We start from the raw sequence: 18,316 nt of genomic DNA, 5'->3' as shown, positions 1-18,316 counted from the left end.
GACAAAGACCATTTTTGTTCCAATAAAGACTCAATTTTCTGATTACCATAGGAAAACTGGTGCATGAAAGGCATACAGAGGCTTAAGTGGGCTCATGTCTCGAGCAGCACAGCACAGTGATTAAAAAGCGTGGCTTGACTCAACGTCAAATAGTCTGGGCTCTAATTTTTACTGGTTGAGTGATGCTGCATATTTCAGCTGTTATTAGATTTGGCTACAAATACAGAGAATTCAGCATAACAGTGAGTTACATAAGACAGAAGTTCATAATTATGTAAAATAATTCTGGAGAGAAGCAATCCAGGGCTGCCATGGCATTCCACAAGCAACAGAATCAGGTCTTATTCTGTCTTTTGTCCTTCCTTCCTAGCACCTATTTTCTACCCTTGAGGCTGTGTCACAGAGCAAGGTGGCTGCTTGAGTTCTAGCCATCATATCGCTATTCCAGACAGCAAAAGAAATAGGTGGTAGGAGGAGAATACAAGATACTCTTCCTAGGTGAGGTGGCTTCTTTCAGAACCCATCCTAGAAGTCTAACATAGACCCCTGCTTCTAGCTCATTGGTCAGTACTTCCTCACATCACCACATTTAGCTGCCAGGGAGGCTGAGCAATACAGTCTTCATACGAACACCTGCTACTAAGGTACAATGGGGTCTGTTACTAAAGGACAGCAGAATGGATTTTGAGGAAAATGCTTCTGCTCTGCTGGACAGTTTGTTTTCTAGCTTCTTGAAGTTTCAGTTTCCTCACTGGGACATGGAGACCATCATAGCATCCGCCTCTAGACTGCTGTGGTAAGTCAATGAGATAACACACAGGAAGCCCTCAGCAGAGGGCCTGGCAACATCTCCCACTCACAAAATGCTCACTGTTAAAACAAGCTCCATGTCCATTGATCCTGCATAGAGGAGTGGGTTCCTGTAGCTCACTATAAAAAGGTACCAGCCAATGCCTACAATTTGTAACATCTCTCCTGCCAACTTTACATTTGGGCTTTATAACTAAAACTCCTCATTTTCTCCATTTAGGGAGAAACCTTGGCACTACTGACATTTTGAGCCAAATGATTCTTTGTTGTGGAGGCTGTTCTGTGCATTGACGTATGTTTAGCAGTCCTTGGCCTTGGCCTGCTAGATGCCAGTTGTATCCTCTCCTTCCCTAGTGTGGAACCCAAAGTGTCTCCTGGGGACAAAATCATTCAAACTTGGACCACTGCTCCATGGTGTCTGAAATCACCAAACATGACACTGCCAGCAGTAGTAGTCTCTTGGGTTACCTGAGTTTTAGCTGCGTGGGTCAACATTTCCAGGTAAAACACATCAAATGTAGTTGTCAAAGCTAGTGAAAATCTACGCAGGCATTTTTGAATAGTGCATCACAGACCGAAGTTGATTAATTTCGTGTGTGTATGTGAATGTACCGACACATACACAAGTATGTGTATACACATATGTTACTATTCAAGTCATCCTCTCTAGCCCTGGCTTATGACTTTAGTGTGAGCCAACAAGCATAGAACCTCTTCAGCTAGAGAGACGGTAAAATTGCAGAAATGAGAAGGAAGGAGAGGAACAGATGGCAAAGCAGTTCTGGAGTCTGGATTTGACGGGCCAGGGAAACAGGCCAGCGAGGTCTTCCATCATTCTGAAAAGCAGGCCCTTTTCTAAGGATACATAGCCTGACTGCAGGAACACAATCCCCAACCCGCCTCCAAGAGGAAGGCATCCATGTTAGAAGCCTGTTATAAACTAGGATCATAGGAGATAAAGATGGTGACACACTAAAGAAAAGTGGAAAACTGGAGCAAGAAAGAAAACACAAGAATTCCCCAAACCGAACTTTTGAGACTTCTTTGAAAAGAGCCAGTCTTCTGAATAAAACAGCTTTGGGTACTATACTTGGTTTTTAAAAAATGCACCCATGATTAAAGCAAAAAAGCTGTAAGACTATTAAAATTTTTTTCTTTGATACTGAAAAACCCAATTCATGACCTATATTTTATAAGACATATACTTGAAAGGGATTTTATATGCCCTCTTCCCACTGAACTCAGCATACTGAATCTCTTCCATTTGGTTAAGAAGGGGGGTGGTTCTATACATAAATTATTCAGGGCTTAAAAAAAATCTTACCGTATATATATTAAGGTGAAGTGTTTCAAAGGTATTTGTATAGATAAACGGAAGCAGCAGCTCTAGACTGCGTTCTCAGAAGGGATGGGAGTCTTAGAGCAACGGTGCCGCAGTAAAAGCTGCTTTATCAAGCTCCCTGCTGATTGTCAATCTTTTCTGACATTTGTAGACTGTCTTGACTGATGGATGGCTCAGCATGCTTTATGAATCTTCGAGTTCTTGAACACCTCTCAAACTACCGCTAGGGGGAGAATCTGGCTTTATCTGAGGTCACCACCGGTAAGGATGGGCTGCGTGCAGTTACCTGGCAAGCTGGGCTACTATAAAATGACTAAGGAAGGTTGGTGGTGTTCTCTTTCTTTCTCTCTCTCATCTACACACACACACACACACACACACACACACACACACTCTAAAATAAATAAACCCACTCACCTAAGTGTGTAAGAAAATGCTCTCTTACATTTAAGGTAGCAACTTTGGAATTACTCGCAACATCATCACAGGTGAAAGAGTTAAAGGACACTGGGTGTTGTGGATGGGGATGAAATGAAAAGAAAAAGCACAGGAATTAGAGTCATACAGCTCTGAGTTTCGATCTGAGCTTCATCACCCACCAGCTGTGTGACCACGGGGGAGTCACCTAACCTCCCTGAGTGTCTGCCCATTTCCTCAATTTGTCAAACATTTGTAAGGAATGCTTCAAAAGGTAGGTGTGGAACCTGGACCAGTATCCAGTACACAATAGTGGTAGAAAAATATACAGCTGATTATCACTGCTTTGTTACCCTGGGACAGACATCATCTCCCTCCCTTAATCCTGGAGAGATGCCCCCGGTAGCCTACTGATGTTCCCCTGTGTAACAGTGATGCTTTATTTACTGACTTCCTCTTTAGTCTGCAAGCTCTACAGAGTCAGCATCCATTCTGTTTCATGCATTCACCCCCTCCAACCCCATCCTCATTAAACAGCATACCTGGTATACAGCAGGTACTCAAAAGATATTTGTTTAAGGAATGAATACATTTTCAATAAATACAACCATTTATTTAAAAATTGAATTAAAAAGCAGTTTATCGGGATTCAGGCTTTCTGGGCTTTGGGGCCATTTGTTCATCCAGTGGAATTTATTGGGTGGAGAATTTGTGCCTGGGACTCTGCTAAATGTTGGAAGTTGAAGGATGAAGAGAAAACCATTCGGTTCTCCTGGTCTTAACTGTGTTGCTGAGAAAGAGAACTGAAGCTAGAGTCTGGTTTATACTTGCAGAAAATTTACAAAACTATTAAGCTTTAGAGTATTATTGTAATTCCATATAGATGGTATCAGTTATAATAAGCTGGCATCATAAAATGACTCAATATTTAGAATTTTCCAATTTGTTACACACTTGCTGCAAAAATCTTATGCCATCTCTTCTCTCCATCTCCATAGCTGCCATGGTCTTCTCATGCCTAGAACACTGAAATGCCTTGTTTCCCTATTTCTCTCTCCATGGAATAGCACAAGTCATTTTTCAACATTAAAATCATATTTAACTCCTTTCTTGCTTAAAACCACCCAAGGGCTTCCTACTAAGTTTAAAATGTAATCAAAATGTATGGAGCTCTAAGCCAGGAGTCTACAAACTTTTTATTTGCAGAGGATCAGGTATTACAGACTTTTGCCTCTGTGGAATATACAGTCTCTGCCCCAGCTACCCAATTCTACCAACATGGTGCGAAAGCAGCCATAGCCAATACATGAATGAATGGGCATGTTTGTATTCTAACAAAACTTTATTTAAAAAAAAAAAACAAAAACCGGCAGAGAGACAGATTTGGCCCATGGCCCATAGTTTGTTGACTCATGCTCAGAAGGATCTTGCCCTTGCCCATCTCCCTGTCTTACCTGGTACTACCGTCCCTCAGGTCATTCCTGCCTCAGGTCTCTGCACTTCCCGGCCCCTGTGTCTGGAACATCCTTTCTCCATGCCTTTATGTGGTAGGCTTCTTTATTTCACTGGGCTCAGCTTCAACATCTCCTCTTTAGAGAGGGCTTTTCTTGACCTTATGTCAATAAAACAATGTACCTTGTTTTATTTTATCCAAAACTTAAATTGTCTGGTTTATCCATTTTTGTTGGCACATTTCACCTCCCAGGAACGTGGCAATGTCTTAAGAATAGAGTTCTAAATGGTCTTGGTCACTGCTATATCCCCAGTCCCTAGAATATTATCTGACTCATAGAAACTGCCCGATAAATACTTGTTGAATGAATTTACTGAAGAAATGGTTATGAGGAACTGATTCGAAATAAGGGTTTCCCTGAAATTATAAATGTGTGATGACATTTGGATCTCCCACTCTGTTCTACTCAGCTGCAGTGCTAAAAATTGCTGGGCTATTCACAGTGGATCCTTTGGTATCAGGGATGGGATCCAACGGCGCTGGTGAGCACGCTCTGTACTAGGACAACTCAAGGACTTTTTCACTTTTGCTTTGCAGCTGCTCAACCACCACCAATTTTCATTTTGGCTAGAAATTCCTGACAGGTTTATCTTTTCAAAACACTGTAGAATGATCACTACATTTCTGAAGCTACAAATGCTCCTCTGCCCTGCTGCCACTTTAAACTATTATTTTAATTATATTACTCAATTAATTTTAACATTTTTACTTTTATTTTTAAATATTTGATGCCACAAATCCTTCCCTCTTCCAAATATAGAGTGATGGAAGGATGCTTCCCAGCCTGGGCCTAAAATATATCCAAAAAATTAGTGGGCAGGGCTATTAAGCATTTATTTTTACAAGGAAGTAATCAAAGTGAACCCAAGGGCCACATCTCCCCAGTTCACCCAGAATACAAAGGTCTAATGTGAATGATATGAGCACGGATGACGGGCAGAGGAGAGGCAGATACGTAGGCTAGTCCAGGAATAACACTTCACGGTTAGAGAGGAGAGTGTTTCAGGAAACAATGGGGTGTCCATCTCTTGAGTGGATCTCCAGCCCCAGAGTTGCATGTGTGAATTTAGGGGGAGAGAGCTATGAGTAAAAATGAAAAGACCTGTTTTCATAGTTATCCACATTAAAGATGAAACATACAGTTCTGTTGGTTGGTTAGATACTCTTCTACCAGAATAAAGGGATTCAGGCATTCTCTCCTGTCCCAGCAGATGCTTTGGTATCCAGCTCCTGTGAGCCAGCAGCCAAGGGTCCTGATATGTGCAATGGTACCCATCAGGGCGGGCCTGACATGTGCAATGGTGCCCATCAGGGTGGGCCTGACATGTGCAATGGTGCCCATCAGGGCGGGCCTGACATGTGCAATGGTGCCCATCAGGGCGGGGGCCTGACATGTGCAATGGTGCCCATCAGGGTGGGCCTGACATGTGCAATGGTGCCCATCAGGGCGGGCCTGACATGTGCAATGGTGCCTATCAGGGTGGGCCTGACATGTGCAATGGTGCCTATCAGGGTGGGCCTGACATGTGCAATGGTGCCCATCAGGGCGGGCCTGACATGTGCAATGGTGCCCATTAGGGCGGGACCCTGACATGTGCAATGGTGCCCATTAGGGCGGGGGCCTGGGATATGGAGGAGGAAAATCCCAATGGCTATGACAATGGAGCGGAGCCGACTGCCTTGGTTGTAAGCCAGTGTGAGATATCACCAGAGGACCTTCAGACACAGTTAGGAGCAACTTGGCAAAGATTCAGCTTTTTTTTTTTTTTTTTTGTAAACATTTAATAAGTACAAGCGCAGCTGTGTTACATGTTGCACAGTGGTGAACTCTTGGCTTTTAGTGTAACTATCACCCGAGTAACATACATTGTACTCATAATTTCTCACACCTTACACCCTTGCCATGCTTCCACCCTTCTGAGTCTCCAGTGTCTATTATTCAACACTACATCCATGTGTACACATGATTTAGCTCTGACTTCTAAGTGACAGCATGCAGTACTTGACTTTCTGAGTTATTTCACCTAAGATAATGGCCTCCAGTTCCATCCACATTGTTGCCAAAGCCATGATTTTATACTTTATTTATTTATTTTGAGATGCAGTCTTGCTCTATCGTCCAGGCTGGAGTGCAGTGGCACGATCTCGGCTCACTGCAAACTCTGCCTGCCAGGTTCATGCCATTCTCCCACCTCAGCCTCTTGAGTAGCTGAGACTACAGATGCCCGCCACCACACCCGGTTAATTTTTTGTATTTTTAGTAGAGACAGGGTTTCACCATGTTGGCCAGGATGATCTCGATCTCCTGACCTCGTGATCCGCCCGCCTCAGCCTCCCTAAGTGCTGGGATTATAGGCGTGAGCCACCATGCCCAGCTGATTTTATACTTTAATATGGCTGAATAGAATGCCATAGTGTGTATGTATGTATGTATGGTGTGGTGATAAATATAAGTGGTGATAACCACGAGCGCAGGTGTTTTTTCGATACAGTGGCTTCTTTTCCTTTGTGTAGACACCCAGTAGCAGGATTGCGGGATTAAATGGTAGTTCTATTTTTAGTTTCTTGAGAACTATCCATAGTCCTTTCCATACGATTGTATTTGTTTACATTTCCACTAACAGTGTATAAGCATTCCCTTTCTTCTTGAATGACTAGGTGGAGTCAATAGCTAGTGAAGTTCAGATAATACTTTTCATTCCATTTAGTTGTGAATTTTCCCTTTGGGAAATGGTCTCTGATTGGATTATGCAACTCTTTCATAAAATTTGTTTTATGGTCACCTGTACTGGAGTGAATTTTACCATAATTCAAGTGCTGTCTCCTCCAAGCTCAATGGCTCTGCAGCATGTTAATGATACCATCCCTAGGCAGCGCTTCTTCACTAAAATTCCAGTGATGACCTAAGGAAAGGGGCCAGTCTCAACCACTGCATTCCTCTGCCTCCACCACAATACCCAGCAAGGATTCCATAGCAAGGCCAGCCACAATCCACAAAACAGCTAGTGAAATGACCACAAAAACTTGAAGACACTGAGTGTCATCTGGAGAAACAAACAAAAATATCCATCAGTATGTTTGTGTGTGAAAAGAAAGACTGTTGTATCCTGCTGCATGAACAAGCTTAGCCAAGATACAGAGTAAAACCCTCTGATTAGAAGCATCACCTGAACAGGGATCAAAAAATAACAAGGCATATCTGCCGTCCCATTAATCCAGCTCATATAAATGTATCCGATAGAAATTGTCACCAACATGAGAAGAGATGAGCTCTCTTCTGCAGAAATGATGGAAGTGTAGAAAAGTGAAAACAACTTAAATCGATAGGAAATTGGTTAAGTAGACGATGGTAGATCCAGACGCTAGCTGTTTGAAACAATGATGTTGCTTGATGTTTATTGATTTACAAAAATGTCCATAGGACCCTGAGGAGTGGAGAGAGAGATTTACAGAAAAGCACATAGAGCTCCCATTGTGTAAAACTGTGCACCTGCATCTCTCTGTGTAGAGAAGCTGGGAGAGAACCTCAGAACTGCACTCACTAAAATGTCAACTGTGGTTATCTCTGAATGGTGGGATTGGTGAGTGACTGAATTTTCTTTCACTTGAAAAGAACAGAATTGCTTTATTTATTTTTTTAAAAATATATCTACCTGATAAAAAAAAATGAAATAGCCACATGCCTGGTATTCCAGAAACACACAGGATTGGTTGGGGCAGTTGAGAATGGAGGAGCCTGCAGCATGAAAGTCTGAAAATACCAGCAAAAAAAAAATTAAGTCAGTGGGTTGAAAAGCCACATCACAGTTACTGCAGCAAGTTAAAAGGTAACCAGAAAAGGGACTTTACTACCAGGCCATAGCAACAACCTGAAGACTGTCTGCTGAGCTAGGTGTCAACTGTCAACTATCTTAGCCATCTTTATTTAGCTCAAGTTGTTTTGGAAAACAGCAACTTCCAAGCAAAGCTGAGCTCGCAGGATAGCCGTTAGTCCCAAAGGTCACTTGATCGGCTGTTTTTTCCTTATGTCTGGAATGGCTGGACGTGTTTAAAAATTAAAGGAGCTGTGTCTTGAAAAGGAACTCAGGTGGATCCTGAAGGAAAAATAAAAGACAAAAACTCCCTACGTCATCTCTTCAGAGTGGCCTCCTCTCACTAAAAGACTAGGTTTGGCCCCTCCTGAGATGAGCATCAGGTACAGCTACGTTGTAGCAGTCGCTGCAACTTTCTTTCTTATTTATTTGTTGCGGTCCTCCCTCCTCAGCTATGAATACCAGGAGGGAACAAGCAGCACCTGCCAGGTCCAGTGTTGGACGTTCAGAGCTTAGAATAGCACTAGCACAGAGTAGATGCTTGATAAGCATACTGGATGGAAAAAAAAAAATAAAGGGAATAAGACAGGAAAGTGAGGGAGGGAAAGTGGCTGGGCTTTCACAAATTAGACAGTGAGGATGTAACTGCTAATCTCCGCTTGTCTTCAACAGCCTCAAGAAGGATCAGACATGCCTAAGCAATGTGCATCTTTAGGGACTCAGAATGTGCACCTCTAGGTAAACACCACATTCGTCTTTCTCAGTCATGCAGTTTGGGAGCTAATTCTTTCCTTCTGTGACCTCTCACCACCTATCTTTCTCAAAGGTGCCCCATCTGTCCAGGGTGGGGGCTGCCATTCTCCCAGCTGCCCTGGCTGCCATTTGGGGTGGCTAAAAGCCAGGAGAGAGAACACAACCCACAGCCAGATACTGATGTTGTTGGAAGGCCGAGGCCTCAAGAGGACAGGATATTGGAGCTGATGGATCCCAGGTTGCTCTTGCACACAGCTGGCTGCCAGTGCCTGGAAATTAAAGCCCCCACTTGGGGCCAGCTTTGAACCAATGTCTCATTATCAGGCTTGGGGGAGTAGATATTCTAGCTACCTGCCCCTCAGCTGAGATGACTCTAACCTGTGTGTTTAATGTCATTTCCTAGAGCTCCCCAAAAAGGATAAACCTGCAGTTGCTCACTCTGGGAGCTGGTTTAATAATGCACCCCAGGGGCCAAGCGCAGTGACTTACACCTGTAACCCCAGCACTTTGGGAGGCCAAGGTGAGTGGATAACCTGAGGTCAGGAGTTCAAGACCAGCCTGGCCAACATGGTGAAACCCCATCTCTACTAAAAATACAAAAATTAGCTGGGCATGGTGGCAGGTGTTTGTAACCCCAGCTACTCGGGAGGGTGAGGCAGGAGAATTGCTTGAACCCAGGAGGCGGAGGTTGCAATGAGCTGAGATCATACCCTTACACTCCAGCCTAGGCAGCAAGAGCAAAACTCTGTCTCATAAATAATAATAATAATAATAATAATAATAATAATAATAATAATGCACCTCAAGTTGTCTGACTTCCTTTTCTACACCTCACCTTACCTGGTATCTGTCCTTGTTCCTCTCAGGTAAACCACAGGCCTCAACCTTCATCTCAGGGCCTGCTTCTGTGGGAGCCTGACATGCCATTCCTCATGGTCAGCCCTTCTCAAAGGTACCCAGGAAACCATGGGAGGGCAAAACACCCATGAATTGATGCCAACAAGACATGATGGGGCCTTGGAATTAGTGCCCTCCAGGAATTTCAAGAGTTCTCACCCTCTACCCCCTACTCATGAACACCATGTCTTGGGCATCAGAAAACACCAAACTCACACAGAGATCTGGTTGCCCCCAAGGAGCAGCCAGAGCCTTGGCTTGGGCCTCATAAATCAATGTCTGTGGCTCTGCAAAAGGAACGGCTCATGAACCGCAAAGTCAAATACCATTATTTTCTGTTGATCTTCCTTCATCCAGGAATGATTCAACAAAACAATACCCTGGAGTTTAGCGTTGAGCAGCCAGAATGGTCTCCTGTCTGCACATACAGATAAATATGGGTGACCTTCCTTTGTGATAGATTGGTGCTGAGGGCATTTGAACACATGGGGACACGAAAATGATGCGTGGTTTGTTGGAAGATGAATTTGTCTTCACACAACTCATGTGTCTCTTTGCTTTACCTTTGCTAAAGGGTACTCTTCCAGAATAAAAATAATAATTGCAGTGTTAACAATACAAAGGCATTCCTTGTACATTTACTATTCCCTAAGCACTGGGTGAAGCATGTTGTCTCACTGAATCCTCACATATGCTTCTCTAAGGTAGGTACTGTTACATTCTATCCCTATTTGCAGAGGCTTCTAGAAGGTTCGGTAACTTGCCTGAGGTCTCACCATGTTAAATAGCTGAGCACAGCGTCAAACACAGCTCTAGGCTACAATGCTGTGAGCAGGAACAGCCACATAATCTGTGACGCTCAATGTAAAATGAAAATGCAGACATCTTGTTCAATGATTATTAAGAATTTCAAGACGGTGACAGCAGAACACTAAATCAAGCCCCAGGCCCTTCTGAGCATGGGACCCTTCTGTTCCCTGGGCTGTGTGAGGCCACAAAGGCTGGGCCCCATGAAGCTGTCTTTGGTTATGTAGGCTCAGAAAAAACTGACATGAGTGGTGACAAGGGCCTCAACATTTAACTCTACTGAAACCTAGAGGTGATTCAATGGGCTTGGCTATTTCATCATAAGAACTAGTCATTTTCTGTGAGGATCTAAATGAGTTCATCTGATAGAACTGCACAAATACTTCCCCCAGCTGGGCCTGCAAACAGTCTGTGGTATAAAACGTGGAAAGAAGAGAGCAGACCCAAAGGGTCGGGTGGCTCTTGGGTTTCATTTTTTTTTTTTCCTAGATGGAGTCTTTCTCTGCCGCCCAGGCTGCAGTAAAGTGGCGTGATCTTGGCTCACTGCAACTCCTCTCTCCTGGGTTCAAGCAATTCTCCTGCCGCAGCCTCCCAAGTAGCTGGGATTACAGGGGCCCACCACCACACACAGCTAATTTTTGTATTTTTAGTAGCGATGGGGTTTCACCATGTTGGCCAGGCTGGTCTCCAACTCCTGACCGCATGATCCACACACCTTAGCCTCCCAAAGTACTGGGATTACAGGCTTGAGCCACTGCATCCAGCTGGTTCCTGGGTTTCTTGTAGCTCACACAAGGCCCAGGAAGAAACGTGGGCTATTGTAGACAGACCCGGACTAGTCTTTTGAGCATGATGCCAGTGCAGAGGTAGCCAGAATTTGCAGAGAATTGAGGCAGATGTGGCAGCCTCTTACTAGCGAAATAAGCAACCATTCACCAAATTTTGAAGCTGGAGACATAGACACTAATTGTGTCTTTTCCCCAGCCAGGTAACTATGGCAAGTTCCTGAGCCTCTTTGATGTTCAGTTTTCTCATCTGTAAGATAGGGATAGTGGTATCTACCTCTCAGGGAGGAAGTGAGATCGTGGATGAAATGATGTTGTATATATGTGGCTGCTGGCACACAGTAAATGCTTGACTCAGTGCTATGATACCCAATGGCTGTGTTCACCATGAATTCGGTGGGACAGTTGAAAGAGCATATGATTTGAAGGTAGGTTATGCACTGACTCCCATCTTTTATTTGTGAGAGCATGGAAAAGTCATAGAACTCTTTCTAGAGTCAGCCCGCAACCCCAACCTCAACCCCCACCCTAAAGCTCACCCCTACCCCCACTCCCACTCCCAGTGGGTGTCGAATAATTTCTGCAACACATGGGATCCTATGAGCCACAGATGAGCAGAGCATAATGGAAATACAAGAGACGATCATTTTTACAGCCAGTTAGGGTTTGTTATTACTTGTAAATGATTTAAGTTGAAGAAGAGGTTGGAAAGAGGACACTGTCTTCTTCCTCAGATTCCCATTGGCCTCATGGATGCTTCAGGGGCCATCTTGCCTGCAGCTCTCTTACAGGGTGCTAAGTAATCTAAGTGGCTTTTGGTTGGAAAGTCTTTTGCAAGATTTCCACACTCTGGATCCCAAATCTGACTGATTCTATTTCAATTCGTGCTCTATAGTCCAACCCAGAGGGTGCCGAGAAAGAAAACAATGAATCCATACAGACACCTGAGTCTTTATGTATTTTCATAGGATAATACCAGTCATAAATAGATATTTGGGGTTGTTTACGTTTTGCTGGAGAAGTGTCCCTAGCTGAATAACTGTGATTTAAGAAATTCAATGTGCATAAAGAACTCTTTCTTCAAAAAATATTACATGTATATAGCAAAAAAAATCTAAAATTCTTTTCTAAACTTTAAGAACAGGCACAGTGGGAGGAAAATTGGACACCATCTAATCATATACACACATAATATACAAAGACATGTGCGAGCTCACAGCCATCCCGAATGTAAGTGCTGTCATTTATATTTAGAACAATTTTCCAGCCCATCTGAATTCTGGTCACTGACTCACGGGTCCCGGGTACCACAGATAGCAATTGGGAATCATTTTTCTGTTCTGCTCAAACTTTGGCCTCTTTAATCGCTTTCCTCATTGGTTCTCCAAATGTGTTCTGCACATCAGCTTGTTTAAGAAGATTTCTGTAAACATCAAACCCAAATTCTAGGGTGTTTCTCACCAGAAGCCATCTCTCCATCAAAAGCAGCTCACAGAGAGGGGCCACGTGGACTGTCTGCCCTAAAGTGACCTGACCTCCCTTCACCTGTTGTCTCTCCTTCTCTCCAGACCTGTCATTGCTCCTCTGCCTCCAACACTCCCCCAAACACCCCCCAGCACACACGCAGTGCATTTGGTCTCATTTCTACAGACTGTATTTAAAGCTGGAAAGGAAGAGGGTCCCTGTTGCCCTTGGGGTATCTGATGCAGTGCATAAAGACCCAGCTCCTTGAAGCTGACGGAGATTTTAGGTATTTTGCATACAATTATTCATCTGGTTGTCTGGGAAGGTTACCATGGCAACATTTCCAGAGCCTCATGTATCTACATGTCATTGATAGATCCCATCAATTCAGAAAAGGGGGAAAAATAGTAAAAGCACCTCTCATCTCCTGTCTGGTCTGACGAATCAGTATTTTACCTATTTGGACATAATCTAAGAACAGCAACACGATACTCTTAATATGGTTTTTTTTTTTTTTCACTCAAGTGTATTTTAAAGCTGAAAATCAAAGTCCAGCCGACGAGGAATTTTTCTGTTTTATTCTTTCATTTTCTCAAGCATTATACTCAGGAGTGACTTCAGATGCTGGCTATGGGATACTTTAATTAGTATGTATTGGGCCAAAAAAGGAAGCTCTAAATTCTAAAACCGTCCCTCATAGAAAGGTTAAACATAGGAAAAGGTAGCGGGAGCTCTATAGTAACCTTCAGTGACTTCTATAACAGTAGGCACATACATTTCCAGAGAGAGATATCAAACATCTTCCTTTTGGTCCTCTGACTGAAGACAAAAGGTTTCTTCATGCACATCTTCTAAGGGAAGGGAAGAATTCCTACCTATTTTACTAAAATAGTTCTTATTAAAAAGCCACTATGAAAAGAAAGAACTGAGGAGTTTGTAATGGGGACCCAATTCTCATCAAAGCCCTGCTATAGCACAAAGTTTAGCCTTGGACCTTCACAAAGGTAAGCTGCATATTTACATGATGCCCAACATCAGTCACGCCTTAGAGACTTAGATGGCAGTCATCCTTGGAGGATCATCTTCAGAGACAATGAAAGACGTTTCCATAGCTTGCAACACCTCGGTCAAGCTTTGCACTTTAGCTTTCCAACCTGGCTTCTACGCAGGGAAGTAATAAGTCAACAGTGACACAAGCTGACAAGTTGGAACAGCCATAAGACAGTCCTAGAATCCACAAAGATCATAGTGTGCCTCTTTCCAAGCCATTATGCTAAAGGTAAGCCAATGTGACATACCTGTGGGTGACCCTTCCATGACGTGGCCGACGTAGGGGCCTTCCCGAAAGATCGGTCGGTTGTCATTCTGATCAATCACAATGACTTCCAGAGGCACTGGACCCTCGAGAGTTTTGCCATTGACATCAGTGGTCTCCACAAATAGCTATTTGAGCAAAGAGATTGGGGGAGAAAGAAGATATTAATTCATTATGAAAATTCAAATAAGGTTCTCTAGAGAAAGTAGGTTATATCAGCAATTTTATGAGCCCTTGGAAATAGTGAAATTTTGGTCTCAATGGATAGTCACTGGGACTAGAATAGAAATGGAACATTCCAGAATAAAAGGCAAAGATCAGTTCACTTTAGATCCCCCTTGGGAAATTTACAATTAATTCATCAAATCTGCAAAGACAGTTAAAACAAAAAAACTCAAAACATAAACAGTCATAGCCAAGAAATTATGCTTATATCATTTCTGTTTTCCCAATATCATTATGCTTAAAAATAATGTTATGCTAATAAAAATTGACTAAGCAGTTATGAACCAAGTTTGATTAAGAGATAACACTCTTTGGTTAAGAGATAACCAAAAGTGTTTATGGCAATCTTTTAGGAGAAAGTCACGTCAGTATTCGTAGGGGGCTTTCCTCTGGCTAGGAACTCAGAATTTGCAGGGGGCCTGAATGAGACCTCGGGATTCCTGCCCACCAGGCTCTTTACAATTTCAGAGGATTTCACAACACTATGAATCACTTCCACAGGGAACTACTTTCAGATCTCAATGAAGAAGGCAGCATAAAAAAAACAACTTTTTTGCTTGTCTTGGAAATGAAGAATTATGCCATGGCATTTCCAGTGAATCACAGGGACCTTATGCACACATTTTCTGTGCTTAATTCAACCTTGATTTAACTCAGCGATAAGAGTAATACTTCTTCTTGGATATAAGTGTTGGTCCCTGCATAAGAGTATTTTGGTCAGAAAAGGGCATCTGCATTTGGAATCCTAGTACAACTCTTCCCTATCTGTGTGACCTTGAGCAAGACACTGGATCTCAGTTTTCTCATCTGTAAATGGGGTTAACCAAAACACTCATTAGGAATAATAACCAACACTTATCCAATGCTTACTTTAGCTCTATACTATATTATCTCACTTGATTCTCATAACAACCCTTTGGATCTTTTTACGGAGGAGAGAATGAAAGCAAATAGAAGATAAATGCTGGAGTCCAGATTTGACCTTGGGAAGTCTGCCCCCAGAGCTCACCTTTTTAACCACTATAAACAATATTTCTAAAGCATTTAATATATGGTCTGTCATATAATATGTCTCAAGATATTAACTGCTGCTATTGTTGCAACAGTTATTATCAGTTATCATCAATACTACTGTCAAAAAGAGCCCAAATTAGAAAAATGAAAGACAAACATTCTTGTTATAAATCAGTAGAGTCACATCCCACCTGATGGTATTGTAAACCAGTATAATCCTTTTCCAAAGCATGGCAAAATTCAACAGAAACCACAAAAGACTCATACTTTTGTTCTGTTTTTATACCACTCCTGACCCTATATAAGTTTGCACTACATACTTGGAACTATTCACTGCATTGTTATTTCTCTAAATAAAATTACACTGGCATCTGCCTGAACATACAGTGGAAGGGAACTAGTTGAATGAATGATTGTGTAACAACATATTACAATACAATGATTTTTAAACTTTGTTGATCAACTTAGAATATTTAGTAAAAATACACAAAATAACATGCATCATCATACATGACATACAAATATGGACAGAATTTGAAGGCAGTGAGCAAAATGAAACCAGGTATGTGTGGGTAGATAATTTTTTAATTTTTTTCTTTAACATTCCTTCATCCTTTTACTAGCAAGTTCACACACAGACATACATACTTGATTTCTGGGGCAGATAAAATAATGCAAATAATAAGAAAAAATTAAGTGAACAGAGCCTCCTAATATCTGCACACAAAGGAGATCTCACAGAGAGGGAAATTTTATACTTTTATGTTTTTTTTAAAGCTATTATGAGAATACTGCTAACAAAGGAAATCAATCAAAATAAACCTTAGAGGCAATTTTATGTAATAACATAGGTCTGGTTTTTCATCTTCCCAAAATAGCCAAGGACTTCACTTTAACTCAACAAAAAAAGAAACAAAACAAAACAAAAAAACACTGTGCCTAAAGACAACAAATATGTGGGATCTGAATCCTAAGATTCTACATTCTATAAGACTTGGCCAGTAACATAAGCTACAAGTAGGATAGATAATCAGAATTCACATTTGCCAAATATTCAAATATGCTGAAACTGGGAAGGGCAGACAACAGATCCACCTTAACACAATGGAAAGAAAGACAGAAACTAAGGAGACACCATTGATTAGGATGAACACAAAACGTGGAGCTGAATCTCAGAAAGCCAGTTATGCAAATAGACAATCCAATGGTATTTTATGATACAAAACTATTCAGAGTTTGACTCTCAGACTTTTCAGAGAACAACTGTATCAACAGAAGCCAAGACCTTTGGAATGGTCTCTAAAAACAGTGAAGTGCTGTTAAGTGGGATTTTCTTAAAGTTAATTTAATACAAATTATTTGAGGACCCACTACACGTCAGCCATCATGCTGAACATCCTGGTATCCAGTGGTTAGGAGAAAAGAAATCCCAGCATGGAGAGACAGGTGATAAACAAGAGAAAAAGATATGAACAAGGTAATTTCAGTCACAGATGGGGGCTACGAAGGATATGAGATAGGTTTGAATATGAAAGCTTCACTACCCAATACTGTAGCTGCTAGCCACATACGGCTACTGCAATTTACATTTATTAAAATGAAAAAAACGCAGTACTCCAGTCAAACTAGGAATGTTTTGAGTACTCAATAGCCACACGCGGGTAGTAGCTACCATATTAGACAACACAGATGCAGAACATTTCCATCACTGGGTAAAGTATGATTGACAAGGTGTGTGTCTGTGTGTGTGTTTGTGTGTGTGTGTGTGTGGCAGGGGGCACCTATTCGAAATAAATGGTGGAGAAAACCTTACTGCTGAGGGAATGTTTCAGCTGAGGCTTGAATGACAAGAAAGTGGAAACAGATAGCCATACAAAAAACATGGAAAATGATTTCTAGACAGCAGGAATAGCAATAGCAGACTCTGAGGTAAGGATGAACTTGGAACTAATTTGAGAGTGGGGAATGGTATAAGACCAAGTCAAAGAATTAGGTCTCTGCTCAACTTCAAATGGAGTAGGTTAAGGCTTATGTCCATACAAGATTTTTTGCGTAGAACAATCTAAACCAAGTGAAGAATGAAGACATTTTCTTCCTATGAGTCCCTGGGAAGGCAGAGATGAGAAAGAAGTATATCATGCTTGATCCCAACAGAGGAAAACATAGTGGACTGAATAAAATATATAACAGGAAATGCTTGTGTTTTACAGACAGGTTCATCTAGTTTTAAAATCATCTTATTAATGATGTGGATGAAAATTAAGCACATGCATATGCATGAGGAAGTTGTTAGTAAATACAACCTTACCCACCCAATCACATACCGTAACAAAATCTGACATTCTCGTGAGTTTTCATCACTGTTCTCATATGAAGGTAAGACCCACAGTTAGTAAATGCCAAACTTTCTGAAGTAAGGCTCTTAAATTCCAGTGCATCCTCCAGTATCGGAGAATAAATGTTCAATAACATTCTTGCCTGCCTTCTTTCTTCCTAATTGAAATACCCAAAGCACACAAAACCTTAGTTTGAAAAGACTGGAACAATGCTTGTTTCCTTTGAATTACATGATAGATTCAAGTGGCTGTGTTTGGGTTCTAAAAACAAAACAAGCTCACATGCATTCAAAGGGAGGCATCCTGATGCTTGTTCTTTATGTTAGAAGTGAGATGCCGCTTGGTAGAAACCTACTGTGAGAAAAACAAATAGGTAGGCACGGCAGAAGGCAATGAAATATTTGCTCAAAGGAAATGGAAACCATCCAGCCCCTCACTGCCTACTTCAAGACCACCCCCTCAGACATGAGGATTTCTATTCTTAGATTCAATGGTTGACCTGCATGGGAATAATAAAGCGTGATATAAAAAAAAGTCCACTGTGGAGCCAGACGAGAGGCGCACTCAATAAATGACAGCTAGAAACAATTATCCAATGTTGCAGGATTTTAATAAGTACTTCCATAGCAGGTAGCCTGAACTCCAAGCAATGACATGTCTGACCAGTGTCTGTGCTTTGTGTTCTAGTACCTTGCTATTCAAAGGTCAGTCTCCAAGCCAGCAGCATTGGCATCCCCGCAGGAGCTGGTTAGAAATGCAGGCTCCTCGGTCCTGCCTAGAACCTACAGAGGAAATCCATCCATTTTAACACTGTTTCTAGAGAATT

The 18,316-nt window shown here is 42.0% G+C and overlaps 1 protein-coding gene across 3 annotated transcripts in view; it reads right to left on the bottom strand.

Annotated features, from left to right (window-relative positions):
- CDH13 (cadherin 13) overlaps positions 1-18,316 on the bottom strand; it is a 1,187,225-nt gene that overhangs the window by 430,084 nt on the left and 738,825 nt on the right. For all 3 annotated transcript variants that reach the window (XM_055299711.2, XM_055299712.2, XM_063613011.1), the window contains one exon: positions 13,899-14,043. In XM_055299711.2, the coding sequence (XP_055155686.1) occupies positions 13,899-14,043 (145 nt within the window). The remainder of the gene's footprint in view (positions 1-13,898; positions 14,044-18,316) is intronic.

The sequence above is a fragment of the Symphalangus syndactylus genome, chromosome 11 (assembly GCF_028878055.3).
Source record: "Symphalangus syndactylus isolate Jambi chromosome 11, NHGRI_mSymSyn1-v2.1_pri, whole genome shotgun sequence".
Lineage (NCBI taxonomy): Eukaryota > Metazoa > Chordata > Mammalia > Primates > Hylobatidae > Symphalangus > Symphalangus syndactylus.
This window is presented reverse-complemented; position numbering and strand designations above follow the sequence as displayed.